The 19660-nt window shown below is 42.2% G+C and overlaps 1 protein-coding gene across 10 annotated transcripts in view; it reads right to left on the minus strand.

The window, feature by feature from the left end:
- Window positions 1-811: 811 nt before the first annotated feature.
- Window positions 812-19660, minus strand: part of ptprsa (protein tyrosine phosphatase receptor type Sa) — a 245849-nt gene continuing 227000 nt past the window's right edge. For all 10 annotated transcript variants that reach the window (XM_030433082.1, XM_030433078.1, XM_030433080.1 and 7 more), the window contains 8 exons: window positions 19252-19406; window positions 18163-18448; window positions 14247-14425; window positions 13765-13891; window positions 13515-13640; window positions 8715-8869; window positions 5725-5860; window positions 812-5249 (listed from right to left, as the gene is read on the minus strand). In XM_030433082.1, coding sequence (XP_030288942.1) covers window positions 5181-5249; window positions 5725-5860; window positions 8715-8869; window positions 13515-13640; window positions 13765-13891; window positions 14247-14425; window positions 18163-18448; window positions 19252-19406 — 1233 coding nt within the window. In that variant the 3' untranslated portion in view covers window positions 812-5180. The remainder of the gene's footprint in view (window positions 5250-5724; window positions 5861-8714; window positions 8870-13514; window positions 13641-13764; window positions 13892-14246; window positions 14426-18162; window positions 18449-19251; window positions 19407-19660) is intronic.

Consider the following 19660-nt stretch of genomic DNA (forward strand, 5'->3'; position numbering starts at 1 on the left):
ACCACCTGCTGCAAGAATGCAGGATTATGGCATCTTTGCGTTGGCTTCGCTTTTAGTAAATGGTGCAAACAAATCTCTCCATGGGGCGTTCTCGGGCATACCCTGGACTTTGAAGTTTCCTCACACATTTTCAACGCTTTGTCTCAGTCGACTAAAAAGTAATGCCCGTTATCTCAGGCACAAGTTTTTAAGTTTAAAACATGGGATATGTTTAAGTCCCTCCTCACAACTAAGCTGTTACCCACTTGCTCTCTAACCTTTCTTTCTCCTGTACTTACATGTTCATCTTGGTGTAGATACCCAGTAAGTCTATGTACTTAATACTTGCGCGTTAAGTTCAGGGTGGTTATCTAAAACTGGAGTTTCAGTATCAGTCTTTTCCATTCATTTGCAGACATTCCACTCTGAGGTTATCAGCTATCTGAAGAGCCCCACTCGGGGATAGATGTGAGAGCAAATATCACCAGGTGAAGGTTTACCTCTGCGCCAATATCAGCCTGTCTGGGTGGCATTTATCAAGCCTGTAGAGGGGCTTAAGGACACTTTGGGATATGTTTGTGAAGAGGCTGGTGGACAAATATAGGAGGGAGCTAATCAAGCCATCTATCAACAGACGAAATGCACCATCTGTGTGCTTCATCACTTGTCCTGCGAGCTCTTGTGGCACAGATTTTTCAAGTGTAATGAATGATGGATGAAGTAAGCGCTGGTACAATCGAAGGTATTGTAGTGGCAGAACTCTTGCAAGCTATTTGCATATTAGACAAAGGCATCCTTCAGAATCAGACATGGGAATAAAATCACAGGCAGATTGGTTTTCAGACAACATTTCTTTAATACAAAGTCAACATATCTACATACACAGTGGCTTTAAACCAATTATTGTTTCAGTTAGAAGTAACAGTTTGAAAGTGATAGCTCTTGGCCCTCATACAAAGGAAAAACTATTTTGCTGAGTTTGGGTTCTTTTTCATTTTGTCTGCATGTACTGTATATGTTCTATTCATTTTTGATGTCATCTTTTGTTAGTGTCGTTTTTTTTTTTTGTTAGTCCCCCCCACCCCACCTTTCACCCAAATATTCTGCGACATATTCCAGTAAATTTTGCCGGCTGTTTTCAAAAGTCTAGCATCTTTACATGAAGTCAAAAGAGTAACACATTGCACAAGCTTCCAAAGACTTCCACTGTTTCAGATTTGGCATGGGCCCACTTTTACCAGTCTTTCCTCAAGTTCCAAAAGACTTCAGTTCGGGATTTATAGTTCACTGTGAAATATCTCAAAGCTCCCACTGTTCAGAAATGACGTGCTGGAAATGTGAATTTGCAGCAAGTTTTTGGTTGTCTTGGTCTTCCCTTGGTTGCACCGCACTGCTCTGTTTCATTGAGTCCTGATTTCTTTCTGCATCCCACAACGAAACATGGCTGAACATAAAGACAGAGTATGGTTCTATACAATGCTTAAAAAACAGGGAGAAAATAAATCAACATGTCATGTCGCAACTGAACTATTAATGGCCTCTAAGCGTAGCTGCATTTGTCCGTCAGCCAATGACATATTTATGGACAACACCTTGGCATTTTAGGCAGTTGGACAGCTGGGGACCTTCTGGGGATTTGTGGGAAACTTTTCAGGAATGAAAAACACCTTTGGGGTGTATATTGTTTCTCACAGTAGCAGAGAAATTAAGAATCTGCACTTTAAACCTATTTGTTTGTTGGAATTGGATTTGAGAGGGAATTATTTAAACAGGAGCAGTTTCTACACCGCTCTACTTTGCTCTAGCAGGAAAAAAGTACTTGTCCACATTGAGAATTGACAGGATGTAGAATTGAAGGTTTATCACCAAATCGAATGGTTAGAAGGTAGACCAGACTAACTTCCTCTCCACAGCTAAATTACACCAGCCGATCGCTGATGCTGATTTCATGCCCTCATTGAGGCTATAGGTGTGAGAGCAGGAGCTTGCCGGCTTCCCAGTTTAACTGCTAACAGGGGAAATTAAAGGCAGAAAAAAAAAAGCGAGTGGTAATTAAAGACCAGGGAGCAGGGCTGGAGAAAGAAGATTTCAGAAGGAGAGAAAACAGGCTTTACAAACACCAGGAAGTTGGATATGAGCAGAGTAATTCTGTTCCTGCTTAAAGTATAAGATCTCAAGGGTCAAATGATACAAATACATATAATCTATATATTTGTTTATTTACAGGTATATTCTAGATCATAGTGGATATCTAACAAAATGAATGACCACATTATGTCTGAAGATAAAGTAAAAATTAAAAAAAATTAAAAAAGAGAAAGAAGATTTTTCTTAAAAACTGTGAGGGTCATCGTCTGTACATGATCATACAAAGTACAGTATGTCAAGTTGGGCTGACATGGATAACAAATTAATGAAGTTTTTGATTGACGTTTCGTAGACCAGTTCATCATTCAACAGTTGCTCAGAAAAAAACTAAACAAAAAAATATAATAATGCCTACAGGTTAATGATAATAAAGAATCTCAACAAGGTTTTAAAATGGCATCTCCTCATCGGCACAGGACCTACCCAGGGGTAGAAGTTAAATTGGTGGGTGGAGGCAGAGGATTCAGGCAAAGCACTGATATCACCTTGACTTTTTTTTAAGAAACGTGCAAGGTCTCTAAAATTACAAAAAAAAAAACCATACACACAACCAAACAAAAAAAACCCACAAAACTGAAAGTTGTCATATTTTCAAATATGAGCACTGGCTGGTATAAAAAAAAAAAAAAAAAGATGATGAGGAGAAGAACTGAATTAATACTAAGTGTCTGGATATATCTTTATATTCTGCTTTTAAATATATATGCATGTGTGAGTGTGCAGTATATATGTACATAAATACATATATGCACACGTGCACACAGACATGTTATACTTAACAATTCTACAGTGAAAAAATAGAATGTCTTTAAACGTAATATGAACAAATAAGCATTTTTCTCTTTTCCTGCTAATCTTTAAAAAAATGTGATACAACATCTCTGTTAAAAAACTAAACCAAAAAAAGGAAAATAAAAAGTCAGCTATGTAATGTAAAATAAGTCGTCATAATACAACATTAATGTTTTTCATAATGTTACAATAACAATAAGGCTTTTTTGGAAATAAGAAAAGATTACACAGTTCTGTCCATCGCTCTGGCTTTTGTGCACAACCATCTCCGCGGAATCCGTACACTCATCTATAGCAAAAAGACTGATCTCAAAATGAAAACCTGGTGATTTCAAAAGCTTGATTTTTCTTTTTTTTTTTTTGTTCATCAGACACATATACATTAGTGCGTCAAATACAACCTGCAGTTTTTATTTGGAGAATTTGTTTCAAGTTTCTTTTTTTCTTTTTGTTCTTAGAGATGTGCAAGTTTACTTGTACCGAAGAATTTCATTATAACATCATGGCATTGAGATCCAACATGGCTGCCTGGTCTGGCTGTGGCATCCACAGAGACATCATCTATAAAACGGGAGGACAAAAAAACCAAAGCAACTACTTTGTTTATCCACCTGGTACCAAACACACATACAGTGGAACTAAAGGCCAATTTTTCAACCACATGAACGTACAGCTTTGTAATTGCAACAGGCCTCCGCCACTCTTGAGTGTCTTTTACAATGAAATAGATGATTATAGAGGAGGCTGGAAAAGAAAAAGGAGAGGTGGGAAAAAGACTGGTGGACAATGTTGTCATGTGGATGCGCTTTCAGTCATGCCCGCCGGGGCGCGAGCGGTTAGCAGAGCCGGCATCTTTTGTTCGTCAGTTTCCACTCTCTCTCTCTCAAGAGTCACACGTACAGCATACACAAGATAAGCAGCATGTTTGGTTTTGACAGAAAAATAAAAACAAAAGAACAAAAAAGAAAGATAATTCCTCATAAGACAAAAAAGTCTGTAACAATGATGATGAGCGTTGGTCACTGTACACAAAGAAAGCCCCAACTTTGCGGCGATCCTTGTTTTGTTGTTCCGTTTGTTCCAAAGCTTCTCTCCCACCAGATTCATCTCTTGTTCAAAGGTGGTGGATGTTAACACCGAAGCCCCATGATGCAATGGTTCCAAAGAGAGGAGTGATTGTAAAAAATCATGGGACACGGTTGCCATTTCTCCCAGCTTGACCATCCGCAAGACGACCCAGCCTCGGCTTCTCGGGACAGCCGAGGTTTTTCCCCCCCCGATTTCTCTGTTGACGTAGACGCGAGCCTCCTGGGGCGCTTTTTAAATACACTGTGGTATGTTTCAATGTCACTGTGGTTACCTGGCTTGAGATACTGATTTTACACAAGTTCACAATTCATGAAAGTAACTGATCTTAAGATATGTGCTGCTGCTTTCCACTGACAGTGCCGTCTCTAAGCTCCTGGGGGCTTGAGAACAGGCAGTTATGTGATGTATACTTTAATAGTAGAGTGTTTTTCCACACAAATTATGCATATCATTAGTGGGAGAGTGTATCAAAAAAGGTTTATTTGATGCCTGATGGTATTGTTCTTATGCTTCCACTGTTTTTGATTTTTTTTTTTTTTTTGTCTTACCAGAGTTTGGGGAAAACCATTTGTGTTCACACAGGCAGCCACAATTTTGGTCGTTTCTCTTGTTATCACTCACAAAAAAATGTGTTGATAGAAATACTTGAACACCCTTTTACAGCCAGGCATATCAAAAAAACACGAAAGTCACCCCGTCTTGGCTACATCCATCTGCCTCTCGTTGATTTTCGCTGTTGCCTTCTCCTTCATTATCTGTTGCTTGTTATCCGTTGTATCACGAAGATATTTTTGAGAAGAGAAATGTCCACGAATGTTTACAATGTCCTCCACATTGAAACACTTGAGGTAAGGTAAGCAGTCTGACACTTTGATCGATTCCCGCCCCACAGCTTGAGCCACAGCGTCGGGTTCCTCTCCTGATGAGGATTTTTGTTTTCTACATGAAGGGCAATTTTCCTCACGAAGGGTCTCTTGGTCGGATTGGAATTACTCTAATCTGGTTGGTTGGGCGTCTTCCTCTAAAAATCTACAATCAGATCCTGTTTGGCGTGTCTGAATTAGGGATGGTGTAATCATCGGCTGCTGTCGTCGTTTCAATTTTCAAAGTTTCTATGGCTCAGGAGACTGTTGAGGGGGGGCGACAGGATTCTGGGGGGAAGAGATGGCTTTTTACGTTGCATAGTGATCAAAGCTTCCTAAATACTCCAGAGCTGCGTGGTAGCAGAATTGGTACTCGTCCTGTATGGGGAGAAAAACAAAAAACAAAAAAAAAACCCATCAGAAAATATTCACACCAGAGTTTTAAAGGGACGATTTGTAAGATATGGCCACAATTTGAAGTTTGAAAATTTCAAATGTTTAGACGTCTGCTGCAGTTGGCAAGATAATCAGTCAGCCTGTCAAAATAAACTCACAAAATGTCAAGAAAATTAACATTTTTACGCCTATATTCTGGCATTATGTGCTGCCCACTATATTAGCAACCTTCAAATTCTGGCCATATTCTACATGACACCTTTAAGTAATCGAGAGTTCGATAATGAGACAAATTAATGTTACTTTTAGACTAAGCCTATATAGAGGACATTTTAGTTGTGTTGTTGTTTATAGCATTTAGCCTCCAGATTACATAAAACTAAAGCATAGCACAATTTAATGTTCCCCAAAAATACAAGCACTGTATGTTTTTGTATGTGTCTGTGTGACCTCTGACCTCAGTCTGCACCATAGCTGGCCTCTGTGTCCGGAGCATCTTCACTGTCTGGAAGATATCGACTACGCCTTCATAGCGCATCCGCTCCAGGACGATGCTGAGGGTGATGAAGACGCCGGTCCTGCCCACGCCAGCACTAGGGACAAATAATGACAAGTTGAATTAATAGGATGGTACGTCTTTTATACATACAGTCACTGACTGTTGAGTATGTATTTGTTCCTCTGTGGTGTCTTGCACTATGTGAGATTCTCTAGTTCCTTAAAATGTAGGCACTTTATGTCTTTACCTTAGACGAACCAAGACCTGCAAAGTAACTGCCATCTTTAAATAATTCTGATCCTTCATTTACTCTACAAATACATTCTGGGGAACTTTTCCTGCTTGCAGCTCTGACTGCCTGAAACACCATTATAAAACATAAGGAACCCTAACGCAATGGTGATGACAGCAAGGAAGAGATCTGCGTGTGGGAACTCTGTGAATCCACTTTGATGTGCGTCCGCATTCCTGCCGAACACAAAACGAGCCCTCAAGGACACACACACGAGTCACGCACACAAACAACTGAACAGTTTGTCTCATTAAGCCCCTCCCATGTGTGGAAAATGTCTGCCTGCTGCTGCTCTCCAGAAATATAGTCTGAGTCTTAACTCCGATCCTGAAATACTTGAGAGCTGCCTCTCTAAGCAGCTTTTCTGTGAAATGACTTCCACTTCACCAATGGAACAATAATTGATATGACAACAGATTTATTTGGGCTTCTCCCAGCCTCCGATGCTATTTTGTTGAGGGAAGAGCGAAAGAAACGGCTGCTGGATGACACTTTTGGTGTGTGTGTGTGTGTGTGTGTGTGTGTGTGTGTGTGTGCGCCTGCAATTGTGTGTCTGTTGGAGGACAAAGCTAGACCCAGGACAAAAGATAACTTGTATAATTTGACAATAAATCTAAATGATATCGAACACAGCCTTATTGAGCCTAATCATGTGGAGCACACAACCACCCACTACCAACCCCCCACGCTGCAGCATCTCTCAGCCCACCCAAAGCCTCTTCCTGGGAGTCGGTCACAGCTTGTCACATAGACTCTTAAACTCACTCCCCTCTCCTCTCTCCCTCCCCAGGAAGATCGACTCTCCAAATCTGAAGGCTTGCCGAGCTGCTGCAGACTGAGAGGATTTGGTGTCCCCATTCACAGGAAGTAATCAGGCAATTAATGACAAAAAGCATGTGGGTCTATTTGATAGTGACTGAGGAGGGGAGAAGAGGAGTGAAGAAGAAAAGAGGGTGGGAGTGGAAGAAAGGAGGGCTGGGAGAATGGATGGAGGGGGGGAGAGAGAGAGAGAGAGAGAGAGAGAGATAGAGAGAGAGAGAGAGAGAGAGAGAAGAGAGGATTAAGAAAAAAGATAGAGAGATGACAGACGAGGAAGGCCGGTGACAGAAGACGATAGAGTAAGAGAAAAGGACGGCATAAGCTTCCCACTCGGAGATGAAAAGCCTGGAAGAGGAGGGAGGGAGAGGAGGAGGATGATAGGGAGGAGCAGGAGGCAGCGACAGACAAAGACACCAACCCAAGCTTAATTTTTCTTTTCTTTTTTTTTTTTTGACATCACTATTCATGAGAAACGTCTTTTACAAAATTAGATATCTTCATTCTGACACCTACTCTTAAGAAATGTCTTGATAAAAAGGACAAAATTAACACAAACCATTAAAAAGGGACTGCAGGTAAGTTAAGTGCCCGATGAAGAGCACGCATTTCAAAGACATCTGCGACACTGAAGTCTGCAGAGGTTACGTGTTAATTCTCTCACGCCGCTCCGAAAATCAAATCAAGTTCACTGAGATGTGTTGAGAGTGCCTTTGCCGTTCATGCAACACAGCCGTGAGACTCCTACAGTCCAGTTTAATGGGCTGTGAGCCTTTTTCGTCCATTACTCTAGTCTCACAATTCCTCCTGCAATCACCGACACTTTTGCTTTAAGACGGCTCTCCCCGCTCTCGCCACTAACGGCCTCATAGAATGGAGGAATAACTCAGTCTTATTGGTGCTTCCCCGACACTCCTTACAACTCCCTGGGGCCCATTTGATGGCTGGTGACATCATTGTTTTTTAATACAGGGGAGGTGATGTTATGTTTGATGATGTCATGGCGCCTGAGAAAAAGTGACACCTCGTCTGTGCCAAGAGTAAAGCGTGTTTTTTTGAGACAGCAAGGAAATTATTCAGTGTCTTAACACCTTTGTTTGTTAACACTATCACTTTCAGAGGAACACTTGTACCCTTAAGCCTTTTTACTGAATGCCAATCAAACAATGAAAAATAGGATGGATCCCATACAGGTGAGTGCCTTTGTTAAAGGATTCCTGCACATTTGTTTTCTTCTATAGCGGTCTAAAAACAAAACGGCCAAAGATTCCCCACAACAAAAGATGCGCCTTGTTTAGATCCCACTCAACGTCTATGAGAATAATCTGCCGTTTTAGTGATGACCACTGCCAAATATCAGTTTCTGCCGGAGTCCACTGCATGTCAAGTTAATGATGAAGGTTACCTTGGAAGCTACACCCGAGGTGATGAAAAATGCATCACGGAGCTATCATAAAAACCAAAAAGAATGGCTGTATCATTTGATGTGCCTCCTCTTTGCAAATGCCAAGCCGCAATCTTATCAATTATGGAGGAGATGGGCCTGTGGAGGTGCAGAGGTAGTATACTGCGGTGGCAAAAAGGAGAGAGGCGGGGGGGGATTGTATCTGATGATGCTGTTAGAGCTGCACCGCAGGAGGTGCTGTGCTGCAAAACAATAACCACCTTAAAGAGTGATTTAATCTCGACTTGATGCTTAAAGCATTGTACAGTGTCTCTTTGAAGAACGAAAGCCTTTCTATGGAGGGCAAATGATGAATATTACACTGTTGATATAATATATGATTTTCAAACAGCATCGCGGGTCTAGAAGATATGATGCAACTCTGAGACCTCTTACCTGCAGTGGACAGATATCGGTCCATCCTGTCCAAACTGCTCCTTGGTTTTATGCACCTGGCCAATGAAATCAATGAATCCCTCCCCGGACTTAGGCACGCCTTGCTCTGGCCAGTCGGTAAACTGGAACTGCCTTACTGTCCTGGACTGGCCATCCTGGGAAAAGAAAGAAAATAAAGTTAGGATAGAAGATAATCTTATGTAAAGACAGTGAGAAGGAAAAAAAAAAAACAGATCAGAGAGGGTCTTTGTTGATGTTTCTTAGTGGGGACTTCAGTGCAGAGTGAGGCATTATTACTGCCAGAGATTGGGGTTTAAATCCCGCCCACCCAACCCACACTTTTTGGATCTTTCCAAGAACAAACATGCAAATTAAGCAACACTGAAAACAAGATCTACAATGTGGTAGCATCCCACTAACTGTCTCTTTCAACACACACTTCTCACAACAAAGGCACAGCATGTCCTCTCCTCTCCAACTCCGCTCCTCTACCTCCAACCCAATCGTCTCTATTTTCTCCTCTGCTGAGTTTGTGTGTGTGTGTGTGTGGTTGTGTGTGTCTGTGCAGCAACGAGTAGGTCCTAGTTAAAGCTAATCAATAGTGTATCTGCCATGACAAGCGTCTTCTCCCAGACACCATGTTGAATAGGATAATCCTGTGATGCGATCGATGCAGCGGCCTGATGGATGAGCGGAGCGATGGAGGTAAGAAGCAAAAGCGAAGGACTGACGGAGCAGGAGGTAGGATTGGACGATGAAAATGAAAAAAACTAAACAAAAAATTGACAAGCCTGCTGTACAAAATGTCAGTCTTAACAATTTAATCTTGTATCGATTCTTATAGTCTAGTTTTTTTAGTGGTGCTTCCAATGCAGACGAACACATTTAAATGCTTTTTTGTTTTATGATCAGCGACGTGATTGGCTTCATTCTGAGAGAGCGGGTCGTCAAGTCTGATAATGCATAGTCAACACCTGCGTGATGTGTCCTTGTGAGAATAGTTCAATCTCAGATTTCTCAAGAAAGTGAGCAGAGTGGAGCATGCTTTGCATTCCGAGACGAGCTGTCTGCTTGATGCCACCGGCAATTAAGACAACCAGGTGTTCATTTCTCCAGTTGTTTCTCACTTTGTCACTTTCGACATGATGTGTCATTCTCACACATTCTGGTCCCATTTGTTCACACTGGAGAGGCACAATTTGATAATTAGTTGTCAAAAAAACTGGGATCCATTTGTTCGTACTGTTATGCTGTAAAATTACATATTTTTTACTCTAAATTGTGTTTTAGAACCAGAGATAATTTACAAGAACGTGAATTTACACTTAAAAACACTTAGTTTCACCTCTGATAACGTGTGAAACAAAATTTGTTTGAGTATCTGAACAATGATAAACTATTTATAATTATACACATAGCCAGTGAATTGGGTTAATAGACAGAAAGGTAACAATCAATATCTATGTAATGGCCAGAAGCAGCTATCCATTCTGCCTCTTGTCATGGTTTTGTCATTGGCTAGTTATTTCCTGTTTTATTTTGTGGTTATATCCTCTCCTGTCTTGTTGTCACTTTCAACTGCCTGCTCACCTGTGGTGCTGGTGTTCTGTTTCCAACCTGTGTTCCCCTCTAGGTCGATCTTCCCCCCGCAACTGTCACACATCAGCCTCGTTAGCACTGCCCTGTTTCCAGTGTCTCCCCGCCTTCACCTCATCTCCTCATTAGATGAGTTTGTATTTAAGCCTGTGTTGTCCCCTCACACTTTGTTAGTTCATCTGTTCTCGTTGCCACGTCAGTCCTGTTGTAATCCTGCTTGCATCCACGTGTCTCCTGTGCTCCTTTGCCTGTTTACTGGCCCTCGTGCGTTTCCTGTGTTCCTCATTTGTTCCTTGTGGTTTTATAGTTCGCCCTCAGTTTCTGTATCACATTTGTAGTTTCCTTTGCCTGCATTTTTGTCGCCTGCCATTTCATTCTTTGCTCTTTTGGATGTTTGGTTTTCCGCTGATTAAATCTCACTTTTTTGTTGAACTTCCTGCCTGCCAGTGTGTCTTGCAATTGTGACACCTCTAATGCAATGGCAGGTCATAGAAAACACACAAGACAGAAATGTATACGTGTTTGACATGAAAGACTACAGCTGTTAGTTATAGAAATAGATGTATCAAGTGAATGAAGGGGCTCCTCTACACTGAAGAATAAATCATACAACTGAGGATTACTGACACACTGCCCACACTGCCATCTGTATAAAAATAGCTTGTAGTTAATTTTTCCCTGCTTTCAAGGTATCATCCAGTATAGCAAGCACTTACACAATGGATATGTATGGGAACGAAAAATAGCACCACGTCAGGATGGTGTATGCAAAAAAACGCTACAAAAACTTTATGTAGACATTTCATTTGGCAGTGACCACGAAAGGCTTCAATGATGATTAAATGGCCTCGTAAAAACTAACAATGGAATTCCTAAAGAGGTTTCTTCTGCTGTTACGCCGTGTCAAAAAATGACAAACATCGTATGAGCTAATAGTAAATGTGTTGATGTAAACCTCAGGCTCTATATTCATCATGGGTGTTGTCATGGCGGCTGCGCCACATTCTTATTCATTCATTCTGGTTTTTGCCGTAAGCTACCATCTCCCCTCCACTGCTAGCATGCTTAATACAGACGGTGACTGAATGCTAAATGTACAACATGTGCAGCCATTGTGTGTCGGGATATACATAATCTGTCTTTTGAATCCTCGTGCTCTGAATGTCCTGTTGTCCCGTGTGCCAGTGTGCACCTGCCATCTTAGCTGTTGATGTGTTTTGGCATCGACGCTGCCAAGATGTATTCATGTACATTTATTGTACTTGAAAAATACAGTGATTGGGATTGTAATAAGTTAAGCTCCATGTAGCGACTCTCTTTGTGCCTCATCTCATGTCTCTCCCCCTGTTTTATGACGCATTGCATGTTTTCTTTCTTCTGTCGCCTTTGTTTTGCATCTCAAAAAACATTTTGCCTCAGCAGGGGGATTAAAAGTGAAAGAGGGGCAAAGACGACAACACAATAAACCGAGCGCGCTGAAGAAAGAGAAGGGGGGGGGGGGAGAGAGGAAAATTTAACACACAACCTGAGGGCCCACGCGGCGTGTCAAATTGTGTGATTAAATACGTGACTGGCTCGCGAGATGTGAGTGTTGAGGCGTGGAGTCTCTGCTATTACTGTGCAAAGGCATGCGACGTACACGCGAACACGCCGGTGCCAGCGCACCTACATATGCAAACACATAAACATGCACGCACATCGACATAATCTATGACATGTGGGGTAAAACCCGTCTTAGGTACACCCTCACATGTATAAAGTATCAGTAATAAAAAACGGCAAATCTACACAGACAGCTACACACCTCCTCTTCCACACCTCCACCCTGCATCTGTACCATCAGCTTCTCTCTTGCTCTGTTACTCTGATGGTGAGCTTTTAATGATGATTCAGTCGCCTTAAAGAATCCTCTGAAAGACCCCACCATTGACAAGTGCACACTGCAACACGTATGTGTGTGTGTGTGTGTTAGCAGTGTTCACGGGGGGAGTTTATATATGCTGTTAATACTGTGGTGCTGAAGTATGTGTTAAAAATGAAATATATATAAAAATAGGTGTGTATTTGTGCTGAGAACAGCAAATCAGCATGGAGTATGTGGCTGAAAGTGAGCCTGCATGCACATTTGTATGTGTGTGTGTTCAGAAAGGCATTTTGCACACTGCACATGGTTATGTATAAAGAAAAAAGTGTGAATGTGTATAGTGTGTTAGTGTGCCTGTGCGTATATGGGGCCATTGTGAACCTGCTTAAACAGCATTTATGTCTGATTTCCACACTGTGGATAGTGTGTCCGTTTTTGTATACGTGTGTGTGTGTGTGTGTGTGTGTGTGCGCGTGTTTGCAGAGACATACTGTAGTATATATATTTTTTTTAATACCAACAGGACGACTGCTAACTAGCTGCCACAGTGGCAGGGAGATCATTGGATATGTCAGCCTGTTTTGGCAAAGAGAGGAAGCAGTTTTTTTTCTGTGCTACAGCTCAGCTGCTTCAAACTGTCTGACCTAATTGGACCAAAAAAAGAAATCCTGAGTTAAAAAGATAACTACTGTAGTGTGAACTGTATTGCTCAGGGCACGAAAAGTGACTGTGGTTGTGAACTTGTTAATATTTGAATGAAGTAGTTTTCAACAATAATCCATCATGATATCTGGTTTTGTTTGGAAACCCCTCTAGCTACAAAGGAAATCTACTTGTGATGTTCCTGTGTTGATGTGACCCACTTTTCTTTAACCTGCTTCATCGTCTGCGTTCCCCGCACTCCAGGGGAGAGAGGGTCACCAGTGAAATTGTGGAAATTACACCCTAGTTTTGGTGCTACATTGCAATCTGGTATTTTGATTCTATTGAGAAATTGGTGTTTCTGCATAGTTTACAACTATCAATGAACAATACACTTGCATACAAAAGAGTATTTTGAAATGTTATACACTCAGTATAAAATAGAGAATCTATCAAGCGCCCTAGCTCTTTGAATCTGAATGGCTGATATTGAAGGTGTAATATTTACTACTGATGTTTTAGATTGCTCTGATTAAAAATAAGCAGCAATAATGTTGTCAAGTATTTGAAACATGTGTTACCCACCTAAATATACTGAATACATATTTTACAGCATCGCTCCAAAACCTTTCCTGAACATATTCTTGTAATTACTATGTTAAGAGGTCATCATGTTGACACCCTCAGGTAAGTCTTACCCTGGCGTCTGTGACCTTGAACTCTCGGAGGATGTACTGGGGCATGTTGTACTCCGCCATGGGATCAACCACGAAGTACTGGTACCTGGCAGAGCGCTCCGCTGGCCAGTACTGGTGACACTTTTCCTGTTTAGGAAAAAAGGAGGGACAACCCCTTTTTACCTCATATAATGACAAAAGAATGTCCATCCATAAAGTGGAGTAAATAACATGAATGAAATTCTTGTGTCCAGGTGTGTTCATGTCCTACCCGTCCCATCTCTCTCAGTTTGGTCAACATGACTACAATAGTGGAGTTGTTCTCCCAGAGCATTCTCCAGAAGTCTTCTGTAGTCTCTGCCAAAGGGCCTTGCGTTGCAATGTAGGCCTTCTGTTGCCTATATTCAGAGAAACTTTATTAGAAAACATTTACGTTGGCCTGTAAAATGAATCAGCCATTTTAATATAACTGCTGCAAAAACACTTAAAGAGTTCTTGGTGATACTTAATACATTCTTGAACAAAACTAAGTGATTTCACCCTGGGGAGTGTGAAGACAAAAAAAACAACATGTATTATTTTGCTGTTTGAATTAGGCATCTTCCTCTCACATTTAAATCATATCCTCATCTACAGTACCTTCACTACGCATTTTAATCAGAGTTTAACCTCTCAGGGATAAACATTAACATATCATGTACAATCAAATTTGTTTCTTGGAAATGTTCCCTGCGATCTCACTGCTCGTCTTACCTGTATCCATCAATGAAGCTAGAATTGATGTAGTCGGACCCTTCCAGGCCTCTGATTGGCTGCAGGCAGACGCGCGTGGTCTCGTAGGGCATGATGTTGACCAGCCGATTCTTGAACTTGTTGCAGGGAAGGTTGGCACTGATGAAGCGCGACGTGTGGGCTTTGGAGTTGGCCAAACGCTGGAGGAATGAAAGGAAGGAACACACAGAGAGAGAGGTGAAAAAATGCAGAAGTGTGGAGTAAAAGGTATGGAGGAGGAAGAGGATGAAGAGAAAGTGTAGTGGTAAGGCAAAGAGGGAATTAATTGGCAGAAGCAACAGTAGATACAGAAAGGAGAGGAGGCATGAAAAGAGAAAGGGGGAAGAAAGACAGGAGTGGATGACAAAAGTAGGAGAATTGGGAAGAAAAAGATGGAGGGGAGGGGAGGGGAGGGCAGGTGCGAGACAGATCAAGAGAGGAGAATATGAGTGACAAAAAGTAATAAAGCACACCCAATCTAATCTGCTTTACCAGTGACAGGCAGCTTCAAAGGGGCATTGCTTATCAACAATATATTTATCAGAAAGCAATTCAAAAACTTTATCCCCTTTTGCAACTTGTGGGGTCCTGCAGGGTCAGTTTCAGCGATGGAAAATATGCCATACACCCCGACTAACAAGCCTCTGGATCGAGTCTGTATGAAACTGAAAACTCGTCTAGAACTGGGTCACCAGTGCCTTTGATAATGGCAGCGTGGTATGTGTGCATAAAACATAAACTCACACAGGGGTGTTCAGAAAGACAAACACACACACACACACACACACCCACGCACACACACACACACACACACACACACAGCCTAATGATCAAAATGAAAAGCTGTACTGCAACATCATCATCGTCATAGGGACCTCGGAGGGAGTTTGTGGGTCAGGAAGTCCTGCGATCGCTTCCTCTTGGTTTCAGTGTCTGAAGAAAGAATTTGTGTGCGTGTGCTTGCTTGTTTGCGTCGCCTGCAAATGGGAGACACCCCAATCAGACAGTTTAAGGCCCTTTTCAGACAGAGAGAAGCATTGGCCCAGTGAAGACACTAGCATCATCAATGGAGGGAGGGGAGAGAGATGAGTTGCACCTGACCCCCCCCCCATAAGAAAAAAAAGGCGTGAGCGCAGGTTTATTTCCTGGAATCCTTGTCTGTCAATGTGAAAGTGTTTCCCTTTGAATCTAAGTGTGAACATCAACACCTTCTCCTATCAGTCTTTCTCTCTAATTCCTTTATAGCACAAGTAGCTCCGTGTCGGCAGCCACTTGGAGTTCATCCAGTCCTTCTCCTCCTCCTCCTCCTCCTCCCTTCCCTTCATCCCTTGCTACTGTCCTCCCTTTGATCTATGTTTCACAAAGGCACCTGGAAGGGCTTGAGGTGGCCTGGCAATGCTAAAGAGGCCCCTAAGCTACAACGCTGAACATCGCAGAGGGTGCAGGGAAAGGGGCCAGATCTGGCAACCTGTCACCCAACAGGTCAGAGAGGCACGGTACCTCAGGTCTCGGTTACAAGCTCCTTTCCAGTTTACATTTTCGCTTGGAAGGTATTTAGGCATTTAGCATATTTCTGCACAGCAAGAATAATCACATTTGGTGTTATATGTCAGAACATGGGGCTTACAAAATTGTGATTATCCCAATCTTTACCTGCCATTACCAAGCAAAACACTATAAATGTTTGATTGTATACATCATCAAGCAGCTGCCCCAGTAAACTGTACTGCCGGATGCCTCTTATGTGGCTTCAATGCCAAACGATGCCTTGAGAAGTTCCTGTAATCTGTCAGCATCATTTTTATTGAAAACAGCGGATCATTTCTCTCCTTGTTTGCATTCGGATCCCAATTAAAACTCATGCTGCTGAATTCCAAATCAGTCCTTCGCTGTTTAATTTCACATGGATCCCAGTAGCCCAGTAGCTCTTTTTTTTCCCCATCCATGTTCTGATTTGGATGTTTTGGATGTTGCCGAAATACTTCCCTTGCACGCCCTGTAATGTGCATAAATCTTTTCCTGAACGTGCTCAGTATTCATGTGCATATGCTAGAAAGAAACTGCCCTGACAACTTCACGACGAGTCCCCCTCCTTGGTTCACTCTCCCGGCTCAAATCCCCATGAATCCCACCAGTCACAACTTAACTCTGCACGACACCGTTTCCCACCTGAGAATGACAATACCCTCTCACCCGTCCCCGTAGTGAGGCATTCTGTCGAATCACTTCCTTAGTGCCAAGTTAGCATACAGTCCTCCCTTTGTTCATTAGCCAAACGTTCCTCCCTCCACTTGCCCTGCCATCCACCTCCATTTGTCATCATCAAGTATTAATTACTTAGCTCCCCCACCCGTCTTCACGCACACACCTCTCTTCTCTATCCTGACTGTATTGTGGACGTTATTAATCCCCGTTTGACTCCTGACGCCAGCTCAGCATTATCCCTGTTACAGATGGCGATGGAGATTCCATCACCGTCATGCGCCAGTGAGTAAAAGAAAAAAAAAAAAAGGGTCGAAGTACACCAGCACTATTATTGTTTCTTGGCAGGGGGGCTGTGTTGGTGAATGGCGATGGAAAGATGATAGATGATTTGAGAGTGAGTGTGCAATTCAAGGTCAGCAGATACTCGCTGGAGCCGAAGCTGAGTTGAGTTTATAAGCTGATGACTGTAAAGATCTTTAATGCAGATTTCTGTAAACACTATACCTGGCTGTCCATCCTCACATACTAGCTTTGTTATGAATTTCTCAAAGAAAGCATACCTTCTTTCAACTCCCACCTCAACTCAAATCCATGCTGCTTTCCGCCAAAATCCTTCATCTTGTGCAGACTAGATTAAACCCAATTTCTTTGCTCAAGCATATTATTCCAAATCCTGCAAAATGAACACTGTGGCCACACAGTGAAGGGCTCCATATTCCCATTTGGTAGCTTTTGCAACAAATACAATAATAATTCAAATACTGTGTATCTAAGTGATTAAGTTATTGAAGTGAGGCTCAAGTACGTAAAGGAGATTTGCTTTCTAGTCCATATGAGATCCTATTACGTGGACAGCAGGTACAGTATGAGCTGACAAATAGCTGAAATGTAAATAAGACTGCTGTAATCTATATTCCTTACCTGGGGCTGAAAGGTATTACATGTTCAAGAGAAGCGTCTTTATCTCGAACTATTAACTCTTTAAGCTTACAGTGTCATATGCTTTGTTTAACTTGTTTCCATTATGTCTTGAGCAACAAGCTGAAATAAACCTCACGAACTGCCTCTAATCTAACTCAAGGATTTGCAGTAAACTGCATCTACACTCGACTGAGATGTTACTCTATAAGTTCCCCCAATCAGCTTCTGTAATCATCCATTTTATGGCTTCCCATTCTCCTCATTTAGTTTCAGTTTCTTGCCAGAAACACAGCTGTTTTTCTAAAATCATTACTCACTGCAAATAATGATGAAGAGCAAAAACTCGGAAAATGGATTTGCATCCAAAATAACTTCCTGGAAGAGAAATCTGGCTTAAAAGGCTTACAGTTGCATAAGAGGAGGTGACAGAACTCATATTACTTACGTTTTTTTGTCTGCATTATTTAGCTACCATTAAGTCCAAAGAGTAAAAAGTTAGTGCAGACACTGATCTAACATTTCTGCGTTGTTTGAACCGACTTGGCTTCAGATCAGCTCAATCTGCCAGGTGCATTTCAATTTTAATTGCCGCCTGTATTTGTCAAATCTCAAAATGGGGTCACCTGCGAAAAACTGTAAGCAGTCTACTCCTGTTAATCTAGTGAATCTAAAACACGTCATGTCATGGTTTATCATGTATCATCGTGGAGAGACGAAAGGGATTGAGCTTAAATGCTGCTCTGTTCAGTCATGACAATGCACAGCAATCTACCTTGAACTCTAGCTCCATGCCGGTGACGTGCTCGCCGCTCTCCACCTGGGCCAGCTTCTGGATGTAGGAATAGAGGCTCCGGGCAGCCACCTCAGTGTTGCCGCAGGCCACCGCCTCCAGCAGTGCGTCGTGAATGAAGCTGTACTGGTCCTCCGTCTGCACCATGTAGTTCCGCTGTGAGCGCATCAGCGTCACGTGGCCGTAAATGTCCACCGTCTTCTCATGCTTGATGCGCTCAAGCATGGCGTCGATGACGATGAAGCAACCTGTCCGGCCGACACCCGCACTGAGGAAAGAGAGGGAAGAGGAGGTTTAAGAGGTTTGTTCAATAGAAATCAATTTCCCCTTTCCCCGCTCTTATTTTCTCAGGGTGCCGTCGCTTTGAATATTTATTCTTTAGTACTAAGTGCTTGACACATTTAGCTGTAATTTGTGGTAAATATTAATTCATGAGGTGATTATGTTGTTCAGTAATGCTTATGGATTTGTTAGCGTTACATTTTAAATAATTTAGTAGGAAAGGAAAACAGAGAGAGGCTGTGGAGAGAGCACAGAAGCAACTAAAAATGACAGATAGACTAACAACAGGACAGTGATGGATACTGAGCGAAGCAGGCTGTCAAATTTCAGTTTTATTGTGTAGCGCTTTGGACTCGCCGAAGTCGTCTTATCTTGACAAAGAGGAAGGTTTCAATTTGAATAAGCCATTTGAGAAATATCGCTTGTAAAAGGAGGAAAGGCTAAGGAGCAAAAAAAAAAAAAAAAAAGTGAGAAGCAAGAAAGATGGGAAGGGATTACTGTGAGGCTTTTCACAGGGAGGGAAAAAAAAGAGACAGAGGTGGAGATAATAAAAGCTCAGATAAAAGAGATGCCTTTAAAAGAAAGATGATGTGACCAATGAAGAAAAGAAAAGATTGGAGGTCTGGTAAGAAAGAGAGTGTGTTTTTGTATAATGTGTGTTATGTAATGTATGATAGTAGTTACCAAAGGGGGCTCTCTGTACCTCTTCCATGTGTTCATTTTTGCTCCTCAAACAAAACACTCATAGTAATATTTCAGAAACACTAACAGACAAACATTGCTACTGACCTGCAGTGGGCAATGATGGGTCCGGCGTCAGGCGGGTTGCAGGTCTTCACCCTACGGAGGAAGGCCAGGAAGGGGGTGGGGTACTCTGGCACGCCGTGGTCAGGCCACGCCGTGAACTGGAACTGACGAACTTCCCGCTTCTCACTAGAGCCATTCTGGAAACAACAGTAAGAGGTCGGTTGGAGTGGAGGATTACTGCACCCCAGCTCAGAACATGTTTAAACCATCAGCTTGACTTGGCCCAAACTTTCAGGCCTGTAGAGTACAAACACCACCAAAGATCCCTCACCATGGATTACAATCTGTGGCAATAAACATTCTGGTGTGTATGCCTTGGTTTTGCAACCGATGCACATGGCTACACACAAGTTTGGCAGGGTTGTGTTTGCGCATTACTCAACATTTTGAT

The sequence above is a fragment of the Sparus aurata genome, chromosome 11 (assembly GCF_900880675.1).
Source record: "Sparus aurata chromosome 11, fSpaAur1.1, whole genome shotgun sequence".
Taxonomy (NCBI): Eukaryota; Metazoa; Chordata; class Actinopteri; order Spariformes; family Sparidae; genus Sparus; species Sparus aurata.